Source organism: Merops nubicus, unplaced genomic scaffold (assembly GCF_000691845.1).
Source record: "Merops nubicus isolate BGI_N331 unplaced genomic scaffold, ASM69184v1 scaffold553, whole genome shotgun sequence".
Classification (NCBI taxonomy): domain Eukaryota; kingdom Metazoa; phylum Chordata; class Aves; order Coraciiformes; family Meropidae; genus Merops; species Merops nubicus.
Window position 1 is genome coordinate 29239 of NW_008596688.1, and position 20138 is coordinate 49376.

Sequence of the window (20138 nt, forward strand, 5' to 3'; positions counted from 1 at the left end):
TTCATATTAAAGGCAAGAGGTATTATGTTTCCTCAGCAAGGGGAAATGGAGTGGTTTGGCTTTAGCACAGGAAGGAGTCATTCTTAGCCATCACTCCAATGGGAGACTCACAAGTCCCAGCTACAAGACACTTGCAGAGTGAGACCCTATTAATTTCATGTCAGCACTCCTGCTAAGTCATCCGAATGGATCTCCTTCCTGCACAGGCCTGAAGCAGCACTTTTGGGTGCTGGCTTGTTCTCTTTGAAGCTCACATGAAGTGAAACAGACACCAGGACCAGAGCAGTGCTCCTGCATCCAGTTTTGCACTGGTTTGACCAACTGCTCAGAATAGAAGGTAATAGGAGGAGGATGCAGCATCATAGCTACAGGGCCACCTAGCACAGATTAGTCACAGGAACTCAGCACACCCTTTCAGACCTGGAAAAGCAGACGAGGTCTGGAAAGAACTGGTGAAAGATTACACTGTGAGACATACATACATAAAAACAGCCCTCACCCATTCATGCCTTTTCCACCAACTTGATACAGATGCAGTTAAAGAGAAGACAAGTCTTTCACCACTTCTGTCCCCAAACCACATTTTCTAGTGATCACTTATCTCGCTGCCTGGCTTGGTTTCACTGAGTGATAGAGAAGTGCACCAGGAACACCATGGTAAGGAGAGAGGGACACACTAAAGGCATTTCTGCCATGAGGAAGCCTCAGTCTTTTGTCATGAGCTGTCATTACTGCTCCACTAGACAGTGGGACTGCAGAGTTACCTCCTGCTTTTAGCTCATGTCCAACATTTTGGGCCCTGCCTTGTGGCTGTTTGGAGGCCCAGCTAACAAACACCATCTCTAGCATAGTCAGGAGAGAGTTAGAGCTGGGCTCTGACAACCTGACAGAGATCCAGGTTAGTTGGTGCCGTGACTGAAGAGTTTCCAGGGAGCTTCTTGTTGAAGACTGGACTATAACCTCAGTAGGCACCTGTGAAGGGCAGAGTGTAATTCAGCCCAGCCTGATCCACTACTTCAGGCAGATGAACAGTTTCATTGTGCATTTCAGTTCCTTTGCAGGAGGGACCCCAACAGCTCTCATGTTAACTTGCTGGAGACATTTCCTAGCTGTGAAGGGCAACAGGGTCAGAATGAAGCAAGAATGTAGGAACAAAGCATGGTGACAACCACCAGCAGGATGAACCCCAAGCGTTGGGCAGCCCCATCCTCCTGCCCTGGGGTGACAGCAAAGGCAAGCAGTGTGAGGAGCTGCGGTATGCCACGTATCCCACATACCCACCATTTCAGAGGCCTCTCCAGACCTCAGCAAGAGGGCCAGACACCAAGGGTGCAGACCTCGCCCAGCAAGACAGGACAAACTGGTTCCTGGGCCACAGCCCACAAGAACAGAACAAGGCAGGTAGGGCTGCCTCCACCAGCCCAGGGCTGACACAAAGCCAGCCCCACACTCGTGCCCCTGCGTGTCTGTGCCAAGAGGCACTGAAGAACACCCTGCCCTGTGCATGCTGATGGAGGGACTGATGCTCCTCACTCCTTCCATGGATATCTGCCCTGGAGATGATTCTATCCTTACACCCAGCTTGGCTGCATGAGGCTCTGTGGGACAGAGGACTCCTCCATTGGTACTGCCACCTCCAACTGCCTGACAGAGGACATGGCTGGGGAAGCTCATGAGCCAAAGCCCACCGCAGCTGAACTTGGAAGAGGCCTTTCAGGCTGTCGTTGTTGCTTAGACCTGTCCCAGTCCCAATTCTTCCCATTTCTTCTTATTCCAAGTTAATCAACTCAAACAAGCAACCCTTCACCAGAAGTCAGTAACTTCTTTAAGAAGTGGTGCTTGTCATCAACGATAAATCCTAACCCCTGGAAAAATTATTTCTGGTCTTACTAGAGTGGATGCCCAGCGAGAGGCGTGATATCAAATCTCCATATCATGGTCTCCATTGCAAACTCATTACCCAAGCCACCAGGCAACCCATTTTCCCCTCTTTCCCCCTCCATGCCTCGAGATCACCTCAAGCCTTTCAAACACTGTTATCTCCATCTCCAAATCCTCAAACAACGGTAGTTTCATCTCTGACTTTAATGAGAATCATTAAATCAAAGGGAACACAGATTCTGTGAGCAGGCTGGTATCACTTCCAGCAACATCAGTGTTCCTCGGGATCAGAGCTGCCGACACGCCTCAGAGAGGCAGGACTAGAAAACCAACCATGGAAGCATGCTGGGGAGGCAGCTCTGGTGAACAACTGTGGGGTGGGAGGTGCTGGAGTGTCACACCGCAGTCTCACGCGTGTGCTTCACGTGCTCCTGAGCGTACGTGTCTGCAGGCAGACGTCTCAGTGCGTGCTAAAGAGTGTCTCTCTGGTCAGAAACCTGTGGGAGCATATGCTCCCTCAGGGGGGCTTCAGGATCAAACCAGCCTGTTGTTCCCTAGAGTTCAGGGGTCTGAGTGGGAGCCAGAGGGGCTCGTCCTTTGCAGAGAGGGTGTGGAGAACTCCGGAGAAGGTTTCCAGGAGCTGCAGAAGGAAAGCAGTGGAGGAGGAATGAAAAGGGGGTGGGAGGGTACGAGACGACAACACAGGGAGGGGAGAGAGAGAGAAAGAAAGAAAGAGAGCACCATTATTATCACAGGAATAAATCTGACTTCCAAACTTTTTGAAGACATAAACCTCATGGAGCCCACCATTACCTGTCCTTCCTCCCTCCTCACCTAAATTAGCATTATTGCCATAATCTAGCAAAATTATGTAATTCTTCAACATGTGATAAATCAGAAAATGTCCTACCCACCCATCCTGGGACAGCAAAAACAACACACACACCCCAAGCATCTTCTGTAATATTGGTGAACAAAGCCCATAGCTACCTGGATTTTACCCTCAAAGCAGATGTAAAACAATTCCTACTAACCAAGATACCAAACTACAGGCCATCAAGCATCCATCCATCCATCCATCCATCCATCCTCTCACCCAGTAGGAAGCCAGTCCCAAGATGTAACTGTACAAACTCACATAGCAATAATTTCACATCTTGCAAGCACTTGAGAGCAACAAACTAGAACAAATGTGATATGAAAAGGGGAAAAAGCAGGTGGCCTTTGGTTGTTTGAATTTTCATGCCAGAAATCAAGCTTAATTTGCTATGGAGCACTGAGCAATTCAGCAGTACACTGTTAAAGCAAGTTCTGAATAGAACCTTTGAACCTGCCTCCTTTAAGCAGGCAGCCTGTCAGTTATTGAAATATCCCTCCTCCTCAGAGAGAGAATGTGCTCATCAGTGGGATGTCACAGTTTCTCTTTCTCCTAAGCAGACTAGAAACTCTTCTAAGGAACTAGATGATAATTACAGTAGGCCAATATCTCTCCCAGGAATATTTTCTTCTGCGCAATCTTTGTAGCACTTTGGGCATTCAAGAATTACCCTCCTGTACTGTGGTACTGCAAGGTGGCCGTTATAGCGACAGAAAATGAAGAGGAACATGATTCATGGAAGCACTTCAGCATGGGGATTTCCCACGTTGGAAGTTGCTGGGGAAGGGGATGAGAGCAGAGACCAGGGGAAAGCCCCAGGGGAGCCCTGACCTCTGGAACCGAAGCTGTCCTTACTTTGAACAATGCCACTGCAGGGAATTTCCTTGATTACTATGGATGTTTTCACCACTTCCAAGGGAAAAGTTATGAAATTGCTTTCCCTGGGCCATGGCAGACCTGCCTCAGATCACAAGCTAGAAAACAAATGAGGATTTTTTTTCCTTTTCTCTCTGTGCTGCCCTTTTTTTATTTTTTTTTTTTTAAAAAAAGCAACAAACAAAACAACAAAGCAAAACCTTTGCTGACTTGTTATCTGATTCAAGCAAAACCAAATACACCCATTCCTTCCCTGGCCAGTTTCTTCATATCCCAGATTTTAAGTTTGGAGGCATGGAAGCAGTACAGAAACAGGCACGAGACTCAACTCAAACTGTACCAAACAGGAAGAGCTTCCAGTTCCACTGTTTTCAAAAGCTAAGAACAGCCACTGGATGAAACAGTGAAAAAAGCCTCTTCCACCAGATAGCAAATAGCAAGTGATGTCTGACCCAGATAGCCTTTTCATGTAGAGCACTGAGGAGGGACAGTCCACTTGCCATCACAGTGGTGAGGCTTGTGCACAAGCACTGCAGGGTAGGGCAGATTACTGCAGACTTCTCAAGGCTCATACCATAAGTCAGCGTGTCCTGCCTCACGCTCCTTGACAGCGAGTCCTCTGTCCAAGCATTTGAAGCCCAGACGCAGACCTAAGCAGGCTCAGGGAAGACCAGATGGTGCACTGTGTTCAAGGATGCCTGCTGGAAGGCAGTCTTCCCAGCTGCAGCCCAGCCATGCAACTTCCTCCTTGCCATACAGACCCAACTGGGACAGACGCAGTGGGAGCTTCTAGGACAGAAATCCCAGTGCCAGGCTTGGTGCCTGGCAGCTGCATGCCAGAAAGCAGCTATAATGGGGCAGTGGCAGGGATTGTGATCTGCAGCTGGTGTGCAGCAGCTGGTGTGCAGCAGCTGGCGTGCAGTGGCTGGCTAAAAGTAGCTCAGAGTGGAATTTCTCTCCTGGCCACTTGGATCTGAATTTCAAGCATGAGCCACCCTCCTGTCTATTTCTGTTCGCCTGCATTGCTCCTCTGCCCCAACGTCCACCAGGCTCGGGAAATCTTCCCTTGCAGAATCAGGAGATGGCATTTTGGGAGAGAGCATCTCATTCCTTCTCACCAGAAAGCAGTTTCAGGCACGTTAACCCAGAGTGACTGGAGGCAAGAGCTATAGCACACAGGGCAGTCTTTTCAATACTTCGCTGATCTGGCTGAGTTGAAGCCCGGCACGAACAAGGACAGAGCAAATGCTGGGATGAGCTGCGGTGGGCAGGGGAAGGAAGGACTCTGAGCATGATCCCCCTGCCCAGACTGAGCACTTGCAGGGTGTACAGCAGCTCCTCACTATCAATTCACTGTAAGCCCTGGAGCTGTTTCTACCCATCAACAGCTCCTGGGTTGTCTGCTCTCTCATCTGCAGACATCTTCCTCGACTCAACACTGGAGTACCTAGAGGCACAGCTCTACCTCAGGGCAAGTGAGGCTGAGCCCTGTGGGGTGTCTGCAGGCTCTTATGAACCATCCACCAGCCTGGATGTTGTCTCAGTTTCTCTGCCTCTCCTGAGGGATGGAGAGAGGACAGGGCAGGGAAGAGCTTCCTGCAGCCAGGTTACCAGCCCTTCCACCCCACAGTGTGGCTGGTGCCTGGAGTCAAGTCTCTTCCCTGCTGCTTTTCCTTAAGAAAATCACACAGCTCAAGCTTACCTCCCAACATTTCTAGGGGCAGCAGGAAACAAAAATCTACTTTGAGGGAACAAACCCATGGTAACTGAGGGTGAGAGGCTGGGGGCTGCTGCTCTGCCTGGGCAGTTGCATCAATGGAAGGACTTGCTTCCACGAGCAGGTACTTACGCGGGGGTCCCACACAGGGTGAGGCGTGCCCGTGCCAGGAGTGCCCTCACTTCATATACTCCCCTTCGCTCACATAGTCCATAAAAGACCCCGGCAACTCAGCAAAATCTTCCAAGACAAGACTTGTGGAGTCCTCACCCAGCAGGTCACTGTCAGGCCGGGATGCCCGGGGACGTGGAGCTGACGGTGGTGGTGGTGGTGGCTGTGGAGGGGGCTCAGAGGCATCAGCTTGGCCCAAGGCAGGCAATGGCTCCTCACAGTCCTCTGACTCCCCCTCGGAGGAGGCTGGCCCGAGGACGTGGTACAGGCTGGGCAAACGGATGTCGAAGCGATGGCCAAACTTGGCAAAGAGCTTCTCATTGAGAGAGTAGAGCTTCTCTGAGATGTCGTAGCCCAGGTGGGAGGAGAAGAGCCGGGCAATGTAGCGGTCCTTCCTCAGGAGGAGATACAGCTTCTTCCTTGGCCAGGTGATGAAGCTGCAGTCAGTCTCAGCTGTCAGTGTGACCTGTGGGGCAGGGAGGGAGCAGAGTAAGCCCCACTGCCTGCGTAGGGGTCACTCACCTTGGGGTTACATGCTTCTCTCCAGTGAAGGCCCCCAGCCACTTTGACCAGATCATCCAAGGTGAACAATTGGATAAATCCTTACCCACCTCTGTTTTCTTTCCCCAAGGAGCTGGAGACCAGGTTTTCCTATGCAGTTAGTGGCATGCCCTTGCTTAACCTGGCCACACGGCTGGCTACTGCTACATCTCTCACTTTCAGATGATGCTCCCTGTTGACAACTAAGTGATGAAGTTGAAATGAAAGGGAAGCACAGGCATCCCTTATCCTTCTACAGAAATGTTACAGAGGGGGGCATTTCTGCATGCCCAGCCAGTCCAGGCTGCCAGTGGGTAGCTCTGCAGCAAGCTGCCAGCCCATCCTGCTGCTGGGTTGCACAACCCCTGCTGCAGGAAGTCCCTGGGTGCAGGAAGGGCTACCTGGAAGGCTTGCCTGGTCACCTGGTGCCAGAGGGACATCCTGACTTGCCAGCTCTGCTGAGCACCATAGGGCTGAATGGCCTTGAAGGCTGTGCAGCACAGCTCAGCAAGAGAGGAAATAAAAGGGGATTGTGTGTAGGTAGGGAACTCACTTCAGGTGTTATTGGGTTGATTTCAGACAACATTTCATTTTGCTTTGGGTTTTGCCAATGTGAACAGAACCATTTTTCCCCCTAGCTGTAAGACCAGACTTAATAATAAAAAACATTATATAATACATGAGAGTCTATTGTAAAATAATAATAATATAATAACAGAATAATAAATATTAAACAATAATAAAGATAAGGAATACAGGAAGGGTCAAACTGCCTCGAGCCAAAGAACATCCGAGTGTAATGGAGACACCAGCATGCGAACAAGTGCCGGAGCCAAAATATCCCGGGGGCTCCCTTTCACTCTATATCCAGGAGTCTCCTTGGCCAGCCACAATGGCAGAGGGCCACTGGGAAGCTGAACACAGTCTGGCTGCATGTGTGTGTCCTTGGGTTTGATATTTAATGCCACTGCCATGCAAGCAGCTGCCTTGTGAAAGAAATATAGGCAATAAAACCTGAGAACTTCCCCAGGCTGAGGCAAACAAGAGGAAGGGTCACACGGAAAGGGAAATGAGCAGAATCTCATTTTCCTAACCAACTTCTGGCACAGGATCGAAAGCCTCTGCTTCTCATGAAGGATTAAGTGAGATATGATAAGAAGACCTGTCTCCTTGCAGGGCAGCAAGACAGATTTCACTCGTGAATCCCTTTGACACAAGTGCTCTGGCATCGGCAGAGACCATAATTCAGCCTTCTGAGGGAAAGTGCCAGCCCTGAAACCCAACTCCTTCAGGCTCTGGATACCACCAGTCCTGTGGGAAGAAGACACAGCCAAAGCAGCGAGCTCAAGGAAAACAGCTCTCCTTGTAGACTGAATTGCACTTCTGCCATTTTTCAGTGGGCTCAAGATTCAAACTGCTCAATCCAGAAAGCTGTAAGGAAAACCTGAGCAAGAAAAACCTTTCATGCCCTCCTCCAGCAAAGTCCCAGAGCCAAACATGCACTTTTTTAATCAAATGATTGTGATTCTAGGAGTAAGGTGAGATATGTCACAGGGTTTTATTAACTACTCAGGTAAGAGGGACTAGTGGGTTAAACACCTGCCAAAAGCAGCACATCACCATGACCAAGCAGGATCACCAAAAGTAATGGCCTGCCAGCAACAGGGGCTGGTCAAGTCTCACCTGCTGAATGCTGGACTCACACGGGCTGCTACTTCTTCATGCTTCTCAGTAAGCAGACACAGGTTTTAAGCATTTCCAGCACCTGGCTGCAGCCTTTCCCCACCTAGGACTCTGCCTCCCCTTGATGGTGCCAGATGCAGCTGACCTCCATGACCAGCCCTGTCTCACAGAGCAGAAGAGAGGCCAAGAGTGTGGTGCTGGCAGGGCTGGTGCAGCCTGGTACCTGCTTGCTCCCAAGCTGTCTCACACACCACAGATAAAGGAAGTCTGGGAGCTCTCAGTTCCACAGAAGTTAGCTCAGAAAACACTGCAGACATCTTTGCAGGTTGCATGCCACCCAGCTGGCCACTGCCCTTCCAGGAGCACCAGGCAGCTGTCCTTCTTTCTGCTCAACTTTTAGGCAAATACAGTCTAGGAGCTAGCAGCAATCTGCTGCAGGAATGAAATCCTGTGCAAAACATGAGAAACCCACACCCCTAGCACAGCCATGCTGTTGTTGCCCTCTCCACCCCGTTACATTGGCTTGACATCCTTGTTTCTCCTCACGAGATGTGGCCCTGTGCCACAGTCACACAGTCAGCCATGTCCTGCAAACGTTCCTCTTACAAGAGGGTAATCACTGGTGATGGCATAGCTTTCAGGAGCAACCACCCTTTCACACATGGGCCAGATTCAGACCCAAGGAAAGCAGATTTGGAGAACTGCCATGGTTAAGCCAAGTCTGAACATGGCAGCCCTCACAAGATCAGCATCATCACTCCTTCATGACTGTCCCTCCCAAGGGAATAGAAAAATCTCTCCTTGTATGCCCTAACTGATCCTAGTTTGACATCCTGACAGGGATCAGCCTGTCCTCGGATGTGAGTTAAAGGCAGAGAGATGTGTGCTTAAATAATCTCTCCTAGAAGGAAAGCCAAACAAATGCTATGGGGTGTTGACAGCAAGAGCAAAATCCTTTCGGTTGCTGCAAGTAAGAATTGGTCTGGCCTCTCAGTAAGGGATTCTTTTACTCAGAAAGAACCATATTCGGGTGTGAATCATCCTTTCTGCTTCTCCACCCCAAACACATCACCATCAGAAACTTCTGTGAGGAGCAGGTTATTTATGGATTTCCATCACTGCTGCGTATTGCCACAGCTGCCACCCTGATACTGGAACAATGCACCCTCCTAGCAGCGTGCAGGGAATATGCATCCTTACAGGTACCAGGGAACACTCAAATGGAAGACAGCCAGCAATCCCATGCCTTGTCTCCCTGCTAAATTGGAAAGAGCACCATGCTCCACACTCCCTGCCATCAGCTGATAGTAAGAGCATGCAATGAGGTCTTCAGAGAAAGACAGAAAAAGGATAACACAGCTGATCACAGCCTCCTGTGCTGGCTAAAGCACCAGGAAGGGGAGGAGAGTATTCCTGGTTAGGTTTGAATGGCATAATAAGCCCCCTCCGTCCCCTTTTCAGAAATACAACAAAGCAGCAGGGAGTGAAGCCGGGCTGCTGTGGGGCTGTACAGGGTTACCTGGAAAGTTCCTTCCTCAGAGGGTCGCAGTGACTCCCATTCCGGAGAGTCCAGGAACTGGTATGGAAATACGTAGTGAAGGAATTGTCCGTCCTGGCTCACTCGGACCCTGCAGAGAGGACAGGTGAGATGCAGAGGCTTAGGTCACAAAACGGATGTCACACAACCCTGATCAGCTCACACAACATGCAGGCAGCTTATCCTACCAAGGAAGAAAGGACTTCTCATCTCAGGTGTCTCCTACACCCTCTCTGGGACAGCTGCAGACACTCCAGTCCATGCGGTTGTCTCTCCTTTCTCTGTGGGAAATGGTATTTGCTGCCACTTTCCCCATATTCCATGTGTTTTCTGTTGCCTGCTACAAAGCCAGCCCTCACAGGTGCAATGCTTGGTCCTAACCCAGAACTTCTCAGCCCACACGACTGCTGCTGCTTTTCAGGAACTTCTAAGCCAGTCTATGGCTCTTTGTACTTGCATCTTCTTTGTGTCCCCAGGGTTGCACGAAGGCTTTCCCCGCCTCAATGCTGGGAAGCTGTTACACCTAGAACTCCCCAAAAATCACATTGGCCATCATTCCTGACACATCATGCTGTAAGCTTATAGTTCGCTGCATATTACCATTCAATTTCTCTTGGCCTCCCAAGCATCCATTTCCCCTAGGTTTGCTACAATTGCCTCCCAATGTCAAGGTCAAACGCTCACCCAGCTCAGCGATGAGAGCAGAGGAGGAGGGCTGCACAGGACTAGGGCAATGACAGAGCATTCTGGAGCTCTATTTGTCACTCTGCTCCTCCAGATTTGGGTCCTTTTGCCTCCCTGTTGCCATATTCCCCCTTTGTATGATGCACAAAGGCATTTCTTGCTCTCAGGAGTTACAAGGTTCAGTTCACCATTGGCTTTCAGTAACCTGGGAGCATGGCCTGGAAGGGTGAAGGATCACAAGGCAGGTTTCATGACCCAGGCACATTCAGCATTTCCAAGTCTCCCTTGTCTTGTTATTGTTCAGTTTAAGAGGGGACACCATAATAGTAGCAGTGCTCTGCTGGGTCAGCACGGCCCTCACAAGGCAACAGAGTGGGTACCAGGAAATGCAAATCCAGTCCCCTCTCCACAGAGCATCCTATACCGGTCAAGATGTGCACTTCCTACTGCAAAAGGGAGCAGAACAACTACCCCACCAGCACCAGCTTACTAGCTGTTGCAGCACCTCCATGCTGACAGAGCAGCATCAGATTATGCCATGCAGGGCAAGGCAGCACAGACTCTTCCCCACAAACATTACTTGCAGATATGGTAAACTTCAAAGTGAGCTGCTCAGCACAGACCTTTGGTAAGGAGAGACACCTAATGGAAACACACATACCCCATGTCCTCCCACTGCTTTGCCATTCAGCATTGGTCAGTGGTCTCAGGATGCTCTTAACACATCCTAGAAAAGGGACAAACACCAAACAAAGGAAGGACAGTCCTTCATCTTGACACAGCCCCTCACCAGAGAGGATGGAAGACAAGATCCAGGGGATGCTGAGTTTGTCCTCTCAAAGGAAAATCCTTGTGAGACACACCTCCTACAGCTCAGCACTGCTCCCATTTACAAATCTCCTTCCTTTCCTACTCTCACTAGACATTAGTGCCAAGTGCCTGGCAGCAGCTGGGAAGCCAATATCATTACTCTTTTGCTTTTGGATTTTGAAAATCATTTAAAAATGGTATGTTCACAAAGGCATGACACAGGATCTCAGGTGAACAAATGCCAGTACTTTATCAGCACAGCTCACTCAATAATCAAATTTGCATGGCTTGCCAGGCAATCAGTGGAACTATCTAGAGGTCCCCGAGGTCCTCCTTGGTGGTGCAGAGGAAGGAACATCATGAATGCATGACGGCACAGAGAAAGAAAGAGGCCTGATGAGGTGGGACGCATCACAGGAGAGTGCTGGCTCTTTTGATGAAATGACCCTCAAGGTGAAAAATTTCAGAGCCCTGAGGGCTGAGGCGTTTGGAACATGGGTGCAACCTCTCCCTGAACACTGCTGGCCAGAGGGAGCAGGTGAAGTGAGGACTCGTCGTACTCAGTGCACAGCCATTCACATGACAGAGGTGTGTCTGGTACCCCCAGAAACTGCAGGTCCAGACACACCGCCTTCTTGCCTTGAGAAACACTCTCTCAATGGCCCGTCTGCCTTCATCAGAAATAAGATCACTTTAAAGTGACAATCATCAGTATCACAGGCAAGGCTGACCTGGCTGATTCATTGCACACAGCTTGATTCTGCAAACCATTCCCTGAAATACTCTAATTTAGAAAAACAAAAGAAAACAAAAACAACCCCCAAAAGCAAATTACCCCCATCCCAACAAACAGATGCATATCTCAAAGTGCTTTCAAAGGAAGCAAACCATCCCCACCCCAGTTTCTACAGGGGGAGAAAACACAACAATAAGGCACAGCATTCTGCTGTCAGACTTTGCTCAGACAGAGGAGAGGCTTTACCTGCCCGACAGCAGCAACGAGAGGCGGTCAATGGGCGTCTTGCCCTCCACTGCATAATTCTGGTCTCTGACTAGCGACTGGACTTGTTCTTCGCAGCACTTCATGATTTCTTTGTAGACATCCAGGGGCACCTGCAAGGGCAGGTACATGGTCTTGTAGAGGAGGTCAAACTCTTCCGGGATGGTGTCTCTGCGGAGCCGGTAAGCCAGGTGAGCCAGCTGAAGCAAGCAGATGAGGACGAGCAGCATGTTCCATATGAAGATATCCAGCCCGCAGGCGCTCAGCCAGCCCCACAGAGCATAGCAGAAGTAGCCTGGGGCCAGGAAGCCAAAGATATAGAGGTACCCAAAGATGCCACTTCCCCCCATGTAACCCAGAAGGACGATGCAGCTGGCCAGCTGGTAGGCTGCTCCCTCCATAATCTCCTTCCAGGCATCACACACCGGTGGCTGAAGAACAGCCTGGTCCCAAGAGAGGCTGCTCGCACTCATCCTTCCCCACTTCCCACCCTCCCTGGCCGTCCTGCACTCAAAATGAATTGTCATACACAAAGGGTGCTGCAGAGGTCTGAAACCAGAGCTGCTGGGTAGCTGTTTCTCCTCCTCCTCCTCTTGAGTGTCAGCCGGTCCCGCAGCAGTGTGCTTCAGAGCGACATATTAAAGCACCGCCAAATGTCTTTGCACCCAAAAATCCCCACAGGGCTCGTTTCTCCTCTTTGTGGCTCACAAACTGGTGGCTGGTCCCCTCCTTAGCCACACTGGTGAGAAGAGGAGTTGGCAAATAGGAGGCCAGAAGAGCTCAGTCAAAGACAGAGTAGAGGCCATTAGCTGGAAAAGTCGCAGGCAGGACAGTGATCCCGTTGCCGTGCCTCTCTCGCCTGCCCGCCGGCAAATGGAAATAGCGCCAGCAGCGGAGGGAGCTGGAGCGGAGTGTGGAATGTGTATCTCTTGGCAGCAGAACGAGAGAGACCCCAAAGGGATAACCATGTTTGGAATTGAAATCCAAGGAGCAAAAGCAGCGAGGAGAACAGAGAGCAAGCACGCACCCGCTACTTAACATAACTCAGGCGCCCAGATAAGCCCGGCACAGCGCGGAGGGGAGAGGAGAGGGGAAAACAACCGGCTTATCAGGGCCAGCTCCAGCCGCAGGCGGGGCTCCGCACTCCTGAGACAGAGTGACTTTCACCCAGCACAAAAAAGGAAAAAGGTCACCCCCTTCTCCTGCTGTGGCTCGTAGCAGTGGCAGGAACTTGGCAAACGCAGAGGCTGGTTCTGAGAAATGCTCTCCAGGCGCTGCAGCACAGCTGCCCTTGCTCCAGGGAGCTCCGTTTCCTGGGGTGTTTCAGGCCAAGGGGCATGAGGTAAAGCTCTGCCCAGGTGGACAGTTGTGATTGCAAGGGATAAAGCTGGAGTAAATGAGCCTTTGGGACCCAGCTTCACCTATCACAAAGAGGATACTATCTTGCCTAAAACTTTGGGGAGGTAGCACTTGGAAGTATGTTTTGCAGGGAAATCCTAGTTGAGGGAGGATTCTCCTACCCCACAGATAACAGGCTCTGTTAGGAAGAACCCTTGGGAAACAACATCTCACTTTTTTACGGCTATGTTGAACCCCTGAGACCTTCATTTAGCATGAAGAGGAAAATGAACACTTTCCACTCTGGTAACCCAGGACACAGGCATGACGAGAGGGACCTTCTGAGTTCAGTCCCTTGTGGTCAGCTACTGGAATGATGCATGAATGCAATTTTTGCCCTGCTTTGAGTACCATGTTTTCAGGCGTGCAGGCAGGCTCTGCCCCACTGCCAGGAAGCAGCTACATTTCAGGCATTGACGCAACCTGCACAGTCAGTCAACGCTATGAAGTCAGCCTGCATGGGTCAGTGGAGTAGAGATAGGGTTTCAAGGTTGGTCATGTTTCAGACCAGGCTTGCAGTTGCCCTGCCTAACATGCCATTCCCATTGGCACTATTCACTTAAAGACACTCTAATTGCCTCTGCTACTAATAGTGCTCTAATAATACTGTCTACTGGGCGAGGCTCAAGCAACGCTTTATGGCGACCTTAAAGAATTCACCATGGTCTTGGGCAGTGCAGTCTACCTCTGTGACGCTTAGTCCACGTGCAACACGGAGCAGCACGACTCCTAAGGGCAGCAAAGGCTGGGCCATCTTGACAGGTTGCCATGTGGGAAGGAAACAAGACAAATTAAGCTTTGCACAGGAGGTGAGTACGATCTGCTCAGAAAGATGCTTTCCATTAAGGGTGAAGTGAAACAGGGAACCTTGTCTCCAATGGTCCCATATTTAAGTGAAGAAATAAATCCTACTGACTGAAGCAGAACAAGGCTCAGCTGGAAGAGGCATGGGGTAATGAAGAACTTCATTTCTCTTGACCTCTGCAAAAAGGGAACAATCAACTCATAGCCAAAGCATTACGATAAAAATCTTGGGAGCCAAGTTTTGGTTTTCATACCATTGCCATGTACTTGCTAGATGATCCCAAACAACAACTTGTCTACCTTTAGCACTCTGTCAAAAAAATTAGTATTTTAGGGGGCCCTCTTTCCAAGACAGGCAGACATGATGGGTAATTGGGATATCAAGGTTTGGAACACTTATAAGCAAGATATTTTAAATAAGATCTGTGACACAAAACTGAAGTGCTGTGAATAGCAGTGAAGAACTACAATAGAGGAAGCATGCTGAGCAGCAACATTGCAGTTTCTCCCGTCTTTCCACACTACCAAAAAAACCCTTTTGCAGCAACAAAGAAAAAGTTATTAATTTTTTTTTTAAAAGTTATTAATATTTACCTCAGGTAGGCAAATTCCTAAGCTATAAAATACTCTTGAACACAATGTTAATGCCCCATTAGAACAAAGAAGGTGCTTCCTCTGGCATCTTCCAGAACAGTGTAGAGAACTTCCACAGGCAGCAGTGCTGCAGTAACCCCAGATGCACGTGCTAGGGACCCAGAGCTGCCAGGGCCAGAGCCACGGGCAAGGAGGACTGCATGTGACTTCCCTGCAGAAGGCAGCCAGGAAGCTTTAAACCCACAGCAGACACATCACAAAGCTCTCATTAGAAACCACACAACTTTTCTGCTGGGGCTCAACGTGACATTATAGAGAGAATGATACAAGCTTTTAAAAGGTGTATCTCTGAGCACACACTGAAGAGATTAATTCAGGTGTTTCCAGGCCCAGTTTTTTAAAAGCAAGATTTGTAAAGTGGTTAAACCATGAAGGCTCTTTTTTTCAAAAAAAAACTTCAAGGATCTTTTTTTCTCCCTTGAGAATACTGTGTCTATACAGACCAACTTCACAGCACTTTCAGCTTTCCACCCAGCAATGGTGCATAAAGCTCTGAATTTTCCAAAGAGAAATTTTATTGTCATGCCTTGACTTGAATATGTACCTTCCATCCTGGGATGCTGGGCGTCATCCAAAACGACTGTTCAACAGCCAATACTGATTCAAGGGGAAAGCCACACAAATATTAAAAGGGAGACACTGAGGCCCAAAACCAATTTGGAATCAAGAAGGCAACTGCATAGAAAATACCTGAGCAGCGTTTAGACTTCCCTGGCAGAAGGCACATGGGTGTTACAACAGAAGAAGTCTGTGAAGAAGAAAAATGGACACGTCAAGCTTCTCAGCACTGAAATTGGTAGTGTGTAAACAGGCACTCTGCTCTTTCCCCACTTAACAATGAATAGCACCAGCAGCACTTCATATCCAGCCCCAGGCAATGATGCAATCCAGAATCCAGCTGCAGCCTGCACTATGTTTGGCAAATAAATCCTCTGTCCTTGAGAGCAGCACTGCACTGAGAGATTATCAGTCCCAAATCCCACAGCAGCTAAACGACTGGCTGGTTTGCCCATCCTCAGGCAGGTTACAGGTTCACTGCTGATCCCCATAAGCTGTAAACGAGTCCGATCACCTGTGCTGAGAACACTAAGACTTTGGTGGCTTAAAGTCAGAGGGCATAATCAGACACCTCCTTTTTGACTTGTTATATAGTGCATCACTGGCATTAGTCTGCAAATTAACTTACACACCAACAGCTCCTGTAGCTCCACAATATCCACTTGGTGTTTCAAGTCACGTCCAATTTCCAGCTGTTGAGAAAGGCCTAAAGCCTGCTCCAATCTCACAGTGAATGACAAAGGGATGAAGACGGTGTGTCCTGTATCTAGTTGTACTGTGATACAGTTTAGTCAAGATTCCCACTGCCACCACATTCCACATCCTCACAGGTACACCCACCACCCTGTGCAGGGCAGTGTCTGTCACCGGCTCCACTGGCAATTACTCACACAGAGCCTGTACCTCGGAGTCCCCAAATCAAACCTAGAATCCACCCCACTGGAATCCAACGTGCTTTAAGTATGGAGTTGCAGGTATCCTTTCTGTACCTGTTCCGCACCCCACTCATCATCTTCCTTCCAAAAAATGTCTAAAGTATCTACCATGCTTTTACCTTCCTGCAGGCCCAGGTGTCTCATTTCTTAAGCTCATAGAATTTGTGTAAAATTGTCTGGCGACGCACTTTTTTCTCCTCTTGACCTACTTAAATAACACTCCTAAATTCTCACCTGACCACTGCCACATTCTCACTTGACCACTGCCACCCTCTTCCCCGCTTTTTACTCTGTGGCACCACTTCCACAGTTCACCCAGACCAGACACACTACCACAAAGCTGATGCTCATCGACCTCTCAACGTTCTCTTCAGTTCAAGCTCTGACAAGTATTGATTCAACAATAAATCACCTTATTCAAGTTCCTACCTCAAGACAACAACAAAGGCCAAGAGGAGCACCGGGCACTCCTCCCCACCCAGGAGGGAGTCACTTTGAATGCTTTTTGCCAGAGCTACGGCCGCGTCCCCTCTCTTAGGCTGGAAGCCAAGGAAGGCACGACTCTTACGTCAGGACAAGAGAGCAGATGAGCAGCATAGAACCAAGTACAACAGCTCAGATTGTCCCCTGCAACCATTTGGAAATACATTTCCTCAGACTCCAGGACCTTCATGAAACAGTCCTAGAAGCAAGAGTTTAACTCTCCTGACACAACTTGTGAGTCTTGGCAGAGATGGTACCAAGTGTCACACCCTAAATGTACACAACCAGTTCATTGCTAGCTCAGAATATACAGGGACCAGGAGGCAGAGAGATGATTATGACTGCACCCATCCCTCCAACAGGATCAAGCCAAGAGAAGAATCAGGATAAAGCACACTTTCATATCTTAAATTCCTGAAACTCAGTAAGAGGAAGTAATCAGGGATGGCGCCTTAAGCAAAGTCAGCTCACCAAAGGAAGACTGATGTTGGGGCTGCACAGCAATGTGGCATGGAATCAAAAAAGCCCCACATGCAAGAAACTACCAATTGCACTTTTTCTGCTACCAATTTTAAGAAGTAGCCAAAGGCCACAACCACCTTCCCACCATTATAGGTGAGAACAAAAGCCAGAAAACAGAAGCCCAGGCATGCCTAACAGAAGACCAACACAACAAAAACTGGTCGTGAAAAAAAAAAAGGAAAAAGCTTTTGTTTCAGGCAAGTGAGCTGTACATATACCTGCAGTCCTTCGGTCCCTTTCCCTTGAAGAACTCCCTGAGTTTGATATGGAAAGTACTTAACTCTTCATTATAAAGAATGAAGTTTGAATCCTGAGGCAAAACTATTTAAAAAAAAAGTTGAAAGAATTCCAACAGGGGCAAGGTAATCCAGTTCTGACCCTAAGGAAAAGTTAATGAGGCTGTGGTCATCTTTACACAAACATAGCTACACCTACAGTCACAGACAGCACCACAAGCTTCAGCGTGGCTCTGCTGAAAGCAGTCACAGGGCAGTGTTTCCAGCACCTCTCCTCAGTTTGCAGCCGCAGGAAAAACCCACCAAAGGCCCACCTGCTCAGCCACAACTCCAGAGTAACCAGTGTTCTCACGTCAATGCACAGCAGGCTTTTCTCATTCTCTCCACTTGTATAGCACGCTGTTTTCCCTGAGAAGGGCACTGTCCTCTCTTTACTTAAAAAGAAACAGAAGTCAGTCAGGAGCATTGGTCATTTTCAGACTTTTATTAAGAGGAAAAAAATATATTTTCTCTAGAAGCGGTCAAAAGCTAACAGTGGAAGAGCCACAGATGTGATGCACAGTCTATCATTACAGATTCTTTATAAATAGATTCTTTTTTTATATTTATTCTTTGAAGTAACTTGCAGAAATAATTTATCTTGCAGTTTTCCAGAAGTCACACCACAGACATCACCTAGAAGAGAGGAAAGGCAGCTTCACAAAACACGTATTTCTGCTGGTTATTGAGGGACAGTTCAAGAATCAACACAAAAACCCTGGCAACAATCCCATAAAGAACAACCCCTGCCCTGCCCTAGCATTAGAAATTGAAGTTGGATCCATCAGAAGACAGCAGAGGCAGAACCCTATTGTGCTGCTAAGGGCTACACACACAGGCTGTCTGTCCTGCCAGAAGGCTTCCCCACCCCCACGAGGACAGCAGTACTTCCTCCAGCATCAGCAAGGACTACTTTGCCTTCCTTCTCTTAAGGAAGATACTTTTGCCCTCATGAATGGTCCTCTGGGTCTCCCAGTGGCACCAGCTGAGGTGCCAGGGCACTTCAGAGGTGGAGGTCCTGAAGGCTATACTCACCTCAGTCACAGTCCTGCTCATCTCATTCATATCTTGAAGCCCAGAGCTCTCATACACTCTTTGTGAGCTTCAATTAGGTGCCCACAATTTTCTTCCCCCTTCTCAATGATACTGCAAAACAAAAAGATTTCCAAGGTTCAACAACAAAACGTTTGCCTACTATTAGTCAAAGCCACAGAACTGATAAGCTGTTGGGGATATCCAAAAAAATCCTATTAGGCTCCAGATATCTTTTAGCCTATTCTGTTCAGGGTAGCACTGTTCTGGAAAATACTGTCTCAAAAAGGTGCCCAAGTCTGGAGTGGTGCACTCAAAACTCTGATGAAACATGTAACAGAAATTCCTATTAACAGGCCAGTCTCTTGGCAAGTCTAGATGGTGATTTGTTATACAACACAAGGCTGTTGCATCACTTAATCAAGTATGCTGACCTCATCAGTAACCACTTTCCAGTCGTTCAGTATGGAAGCTACAAAATTTCTCCAGTAAGAGATCGATACACAATAGGCTGACCAGTAAATCACATTTTAGTCCAGCTTCAGTTGGTATTTAGGGAACCTGAAGAAAAAAAATCTCTCCAGTTACTCTTGAAAAATTGCTTACCACATATGATAACTTTTGATGTTACTCATCCATCCAAGTGTCTAACGCATATTCAAACAGCAGTAAGAACCTACCATCATTTGTATATTGTGTATACCACAAAAGCAGTTCAGACTTGCTCTTTGCCTGACTGGCAGAGCCCTTCCTGTCCCCAGAGAGGGAGATTCCAGAGCACAGGTCACAGGTCTGATTAAACCTCATGTGCCATGTTATGCAATTCTTGCTGCCAAAGGAAGACACTACCAAATTGTGAATAACTAAATTATCTTCTTAATCATTTAAGATTTATTACAGTAGGTACAGACAGGTCTTCTGGCCACCCAGGGCAACTCCATCTGATCCGGGACTTGCATCCTACCATCCTTTTCTAGACTTACTTTCACTCTAAACACTTAACTACATATGCACCCCTAACTTCAGCAAAAAAGCAGTGTCCAGTATTATGTCACCTACTGAATGACGTCTGTACGATCTGTGACATAAAAAAAATCAAACAAATCAATCTGGTTGCTACATTGAATGCTTTTAAAACTTTAAAGTCTTACTGTCATAGACAAAGAAACGCTATTTTGGAGGTGTATTTCATGCCATCTGATAGGTCTCTATGATTGTGACTAAGCCTGTAATTATAAATGCAGCTATAATCAACCAGTCAGATTTTGCACCTCTGCAAGAAACACCATCCTCTGAGACCTAAAAACCAAAGTATTTTGTTTTATTTAAAAGAGAATGGTATTTATAATAATTAACCAATAAAAATGTTATTATCTGCTGGTACTTGTTTCTTCAGTGAGTCAACATCAGTGAAGTTTCATAAGCATCACTAAAAGCTAATCTCTGAAACCTGTTTTAAACTAGGCCTGAGATATTAACCTCTTCATTTCCAGTTTATTCTTTCAAGACATTTTCTCCTCCTCCACACTCTCCCTCCTGAACCTTCCTATCCAGAATCATTCCGGCACGGCAGCAGGGGTGGAAGCTCCAGGAAGGCACAAGAGCGGAGCCAGGAGGGACACCCGCGGGCCGGGCCGGTCTAGGCTAGGCTAGGCCCGGCCAGGCCGCGGGCCGAGAACGGGCTAAACCGCCCCAGCTGCG

At 48.3% G+C, this 20138-nt stretch overlaps 2 protein-coding genes across 4 annotated transcripts; both read right to left on the minus strand.

Moving 5' to 3' along the window:
• Positions 1 to 2435: 2435 nt before the first annotated feature.
• On the minus strand, positions 2436 to 12303 carry POPDC2 (popeye domain containing 2). 3 transcript variants are annotated; one of them, XM_008936430.1, is made up of 4 exons: positions 11759 to 12303; positions 9265 to 9373; positions 5622 to 5988; positions 2436 to 2521 (listed from the first exon to the last, which is right to left on the minus strand). In XM_008936430.1, the coding sequence occupies exons 1-4, from the start codon at positions 12301 to 12303 to the stop codon at positions 2436 to 2438; spliced, it is 1107 nt and encodes a 368-aa protein (XP_008934678.1). The 3 variants fall into 3 exon arrangements, with proteins under 3 accessions (XP_008934678.1, XP_008934679.1, XP_008934680.1); XM_008936432.1 differs by lacking the exon at positions 2436 to 2521 and adding an exon at positions 5582 to 5605 and having other exon boundaries at positions 5782 to 5988; positions 11759 to 12249; XM_008936431.1 differs by lacking the exon at positions 2436 to 2521 and having other exon boundaries at positions 5530 to 5988; positions 11759 to 12249.
• Positions 12304 to 18466: 6163 nt separating this feature from the next.
• Positions 18467 to 18551, minus strand: LOC103769253 (cytochrome c oxidase copper chaperone; the record flags this gene model as incomplete). Its single annotated transcript, XM_008936433.1, has 1 exon — positions 18467 to 18551. A coding segment is annotated over one exon (85 nt), but the record flags the coding sequence as incomplete, so codon positions are not given.
• Positions 18552 to 20138: the final 1587 nt, after the last annotated feature.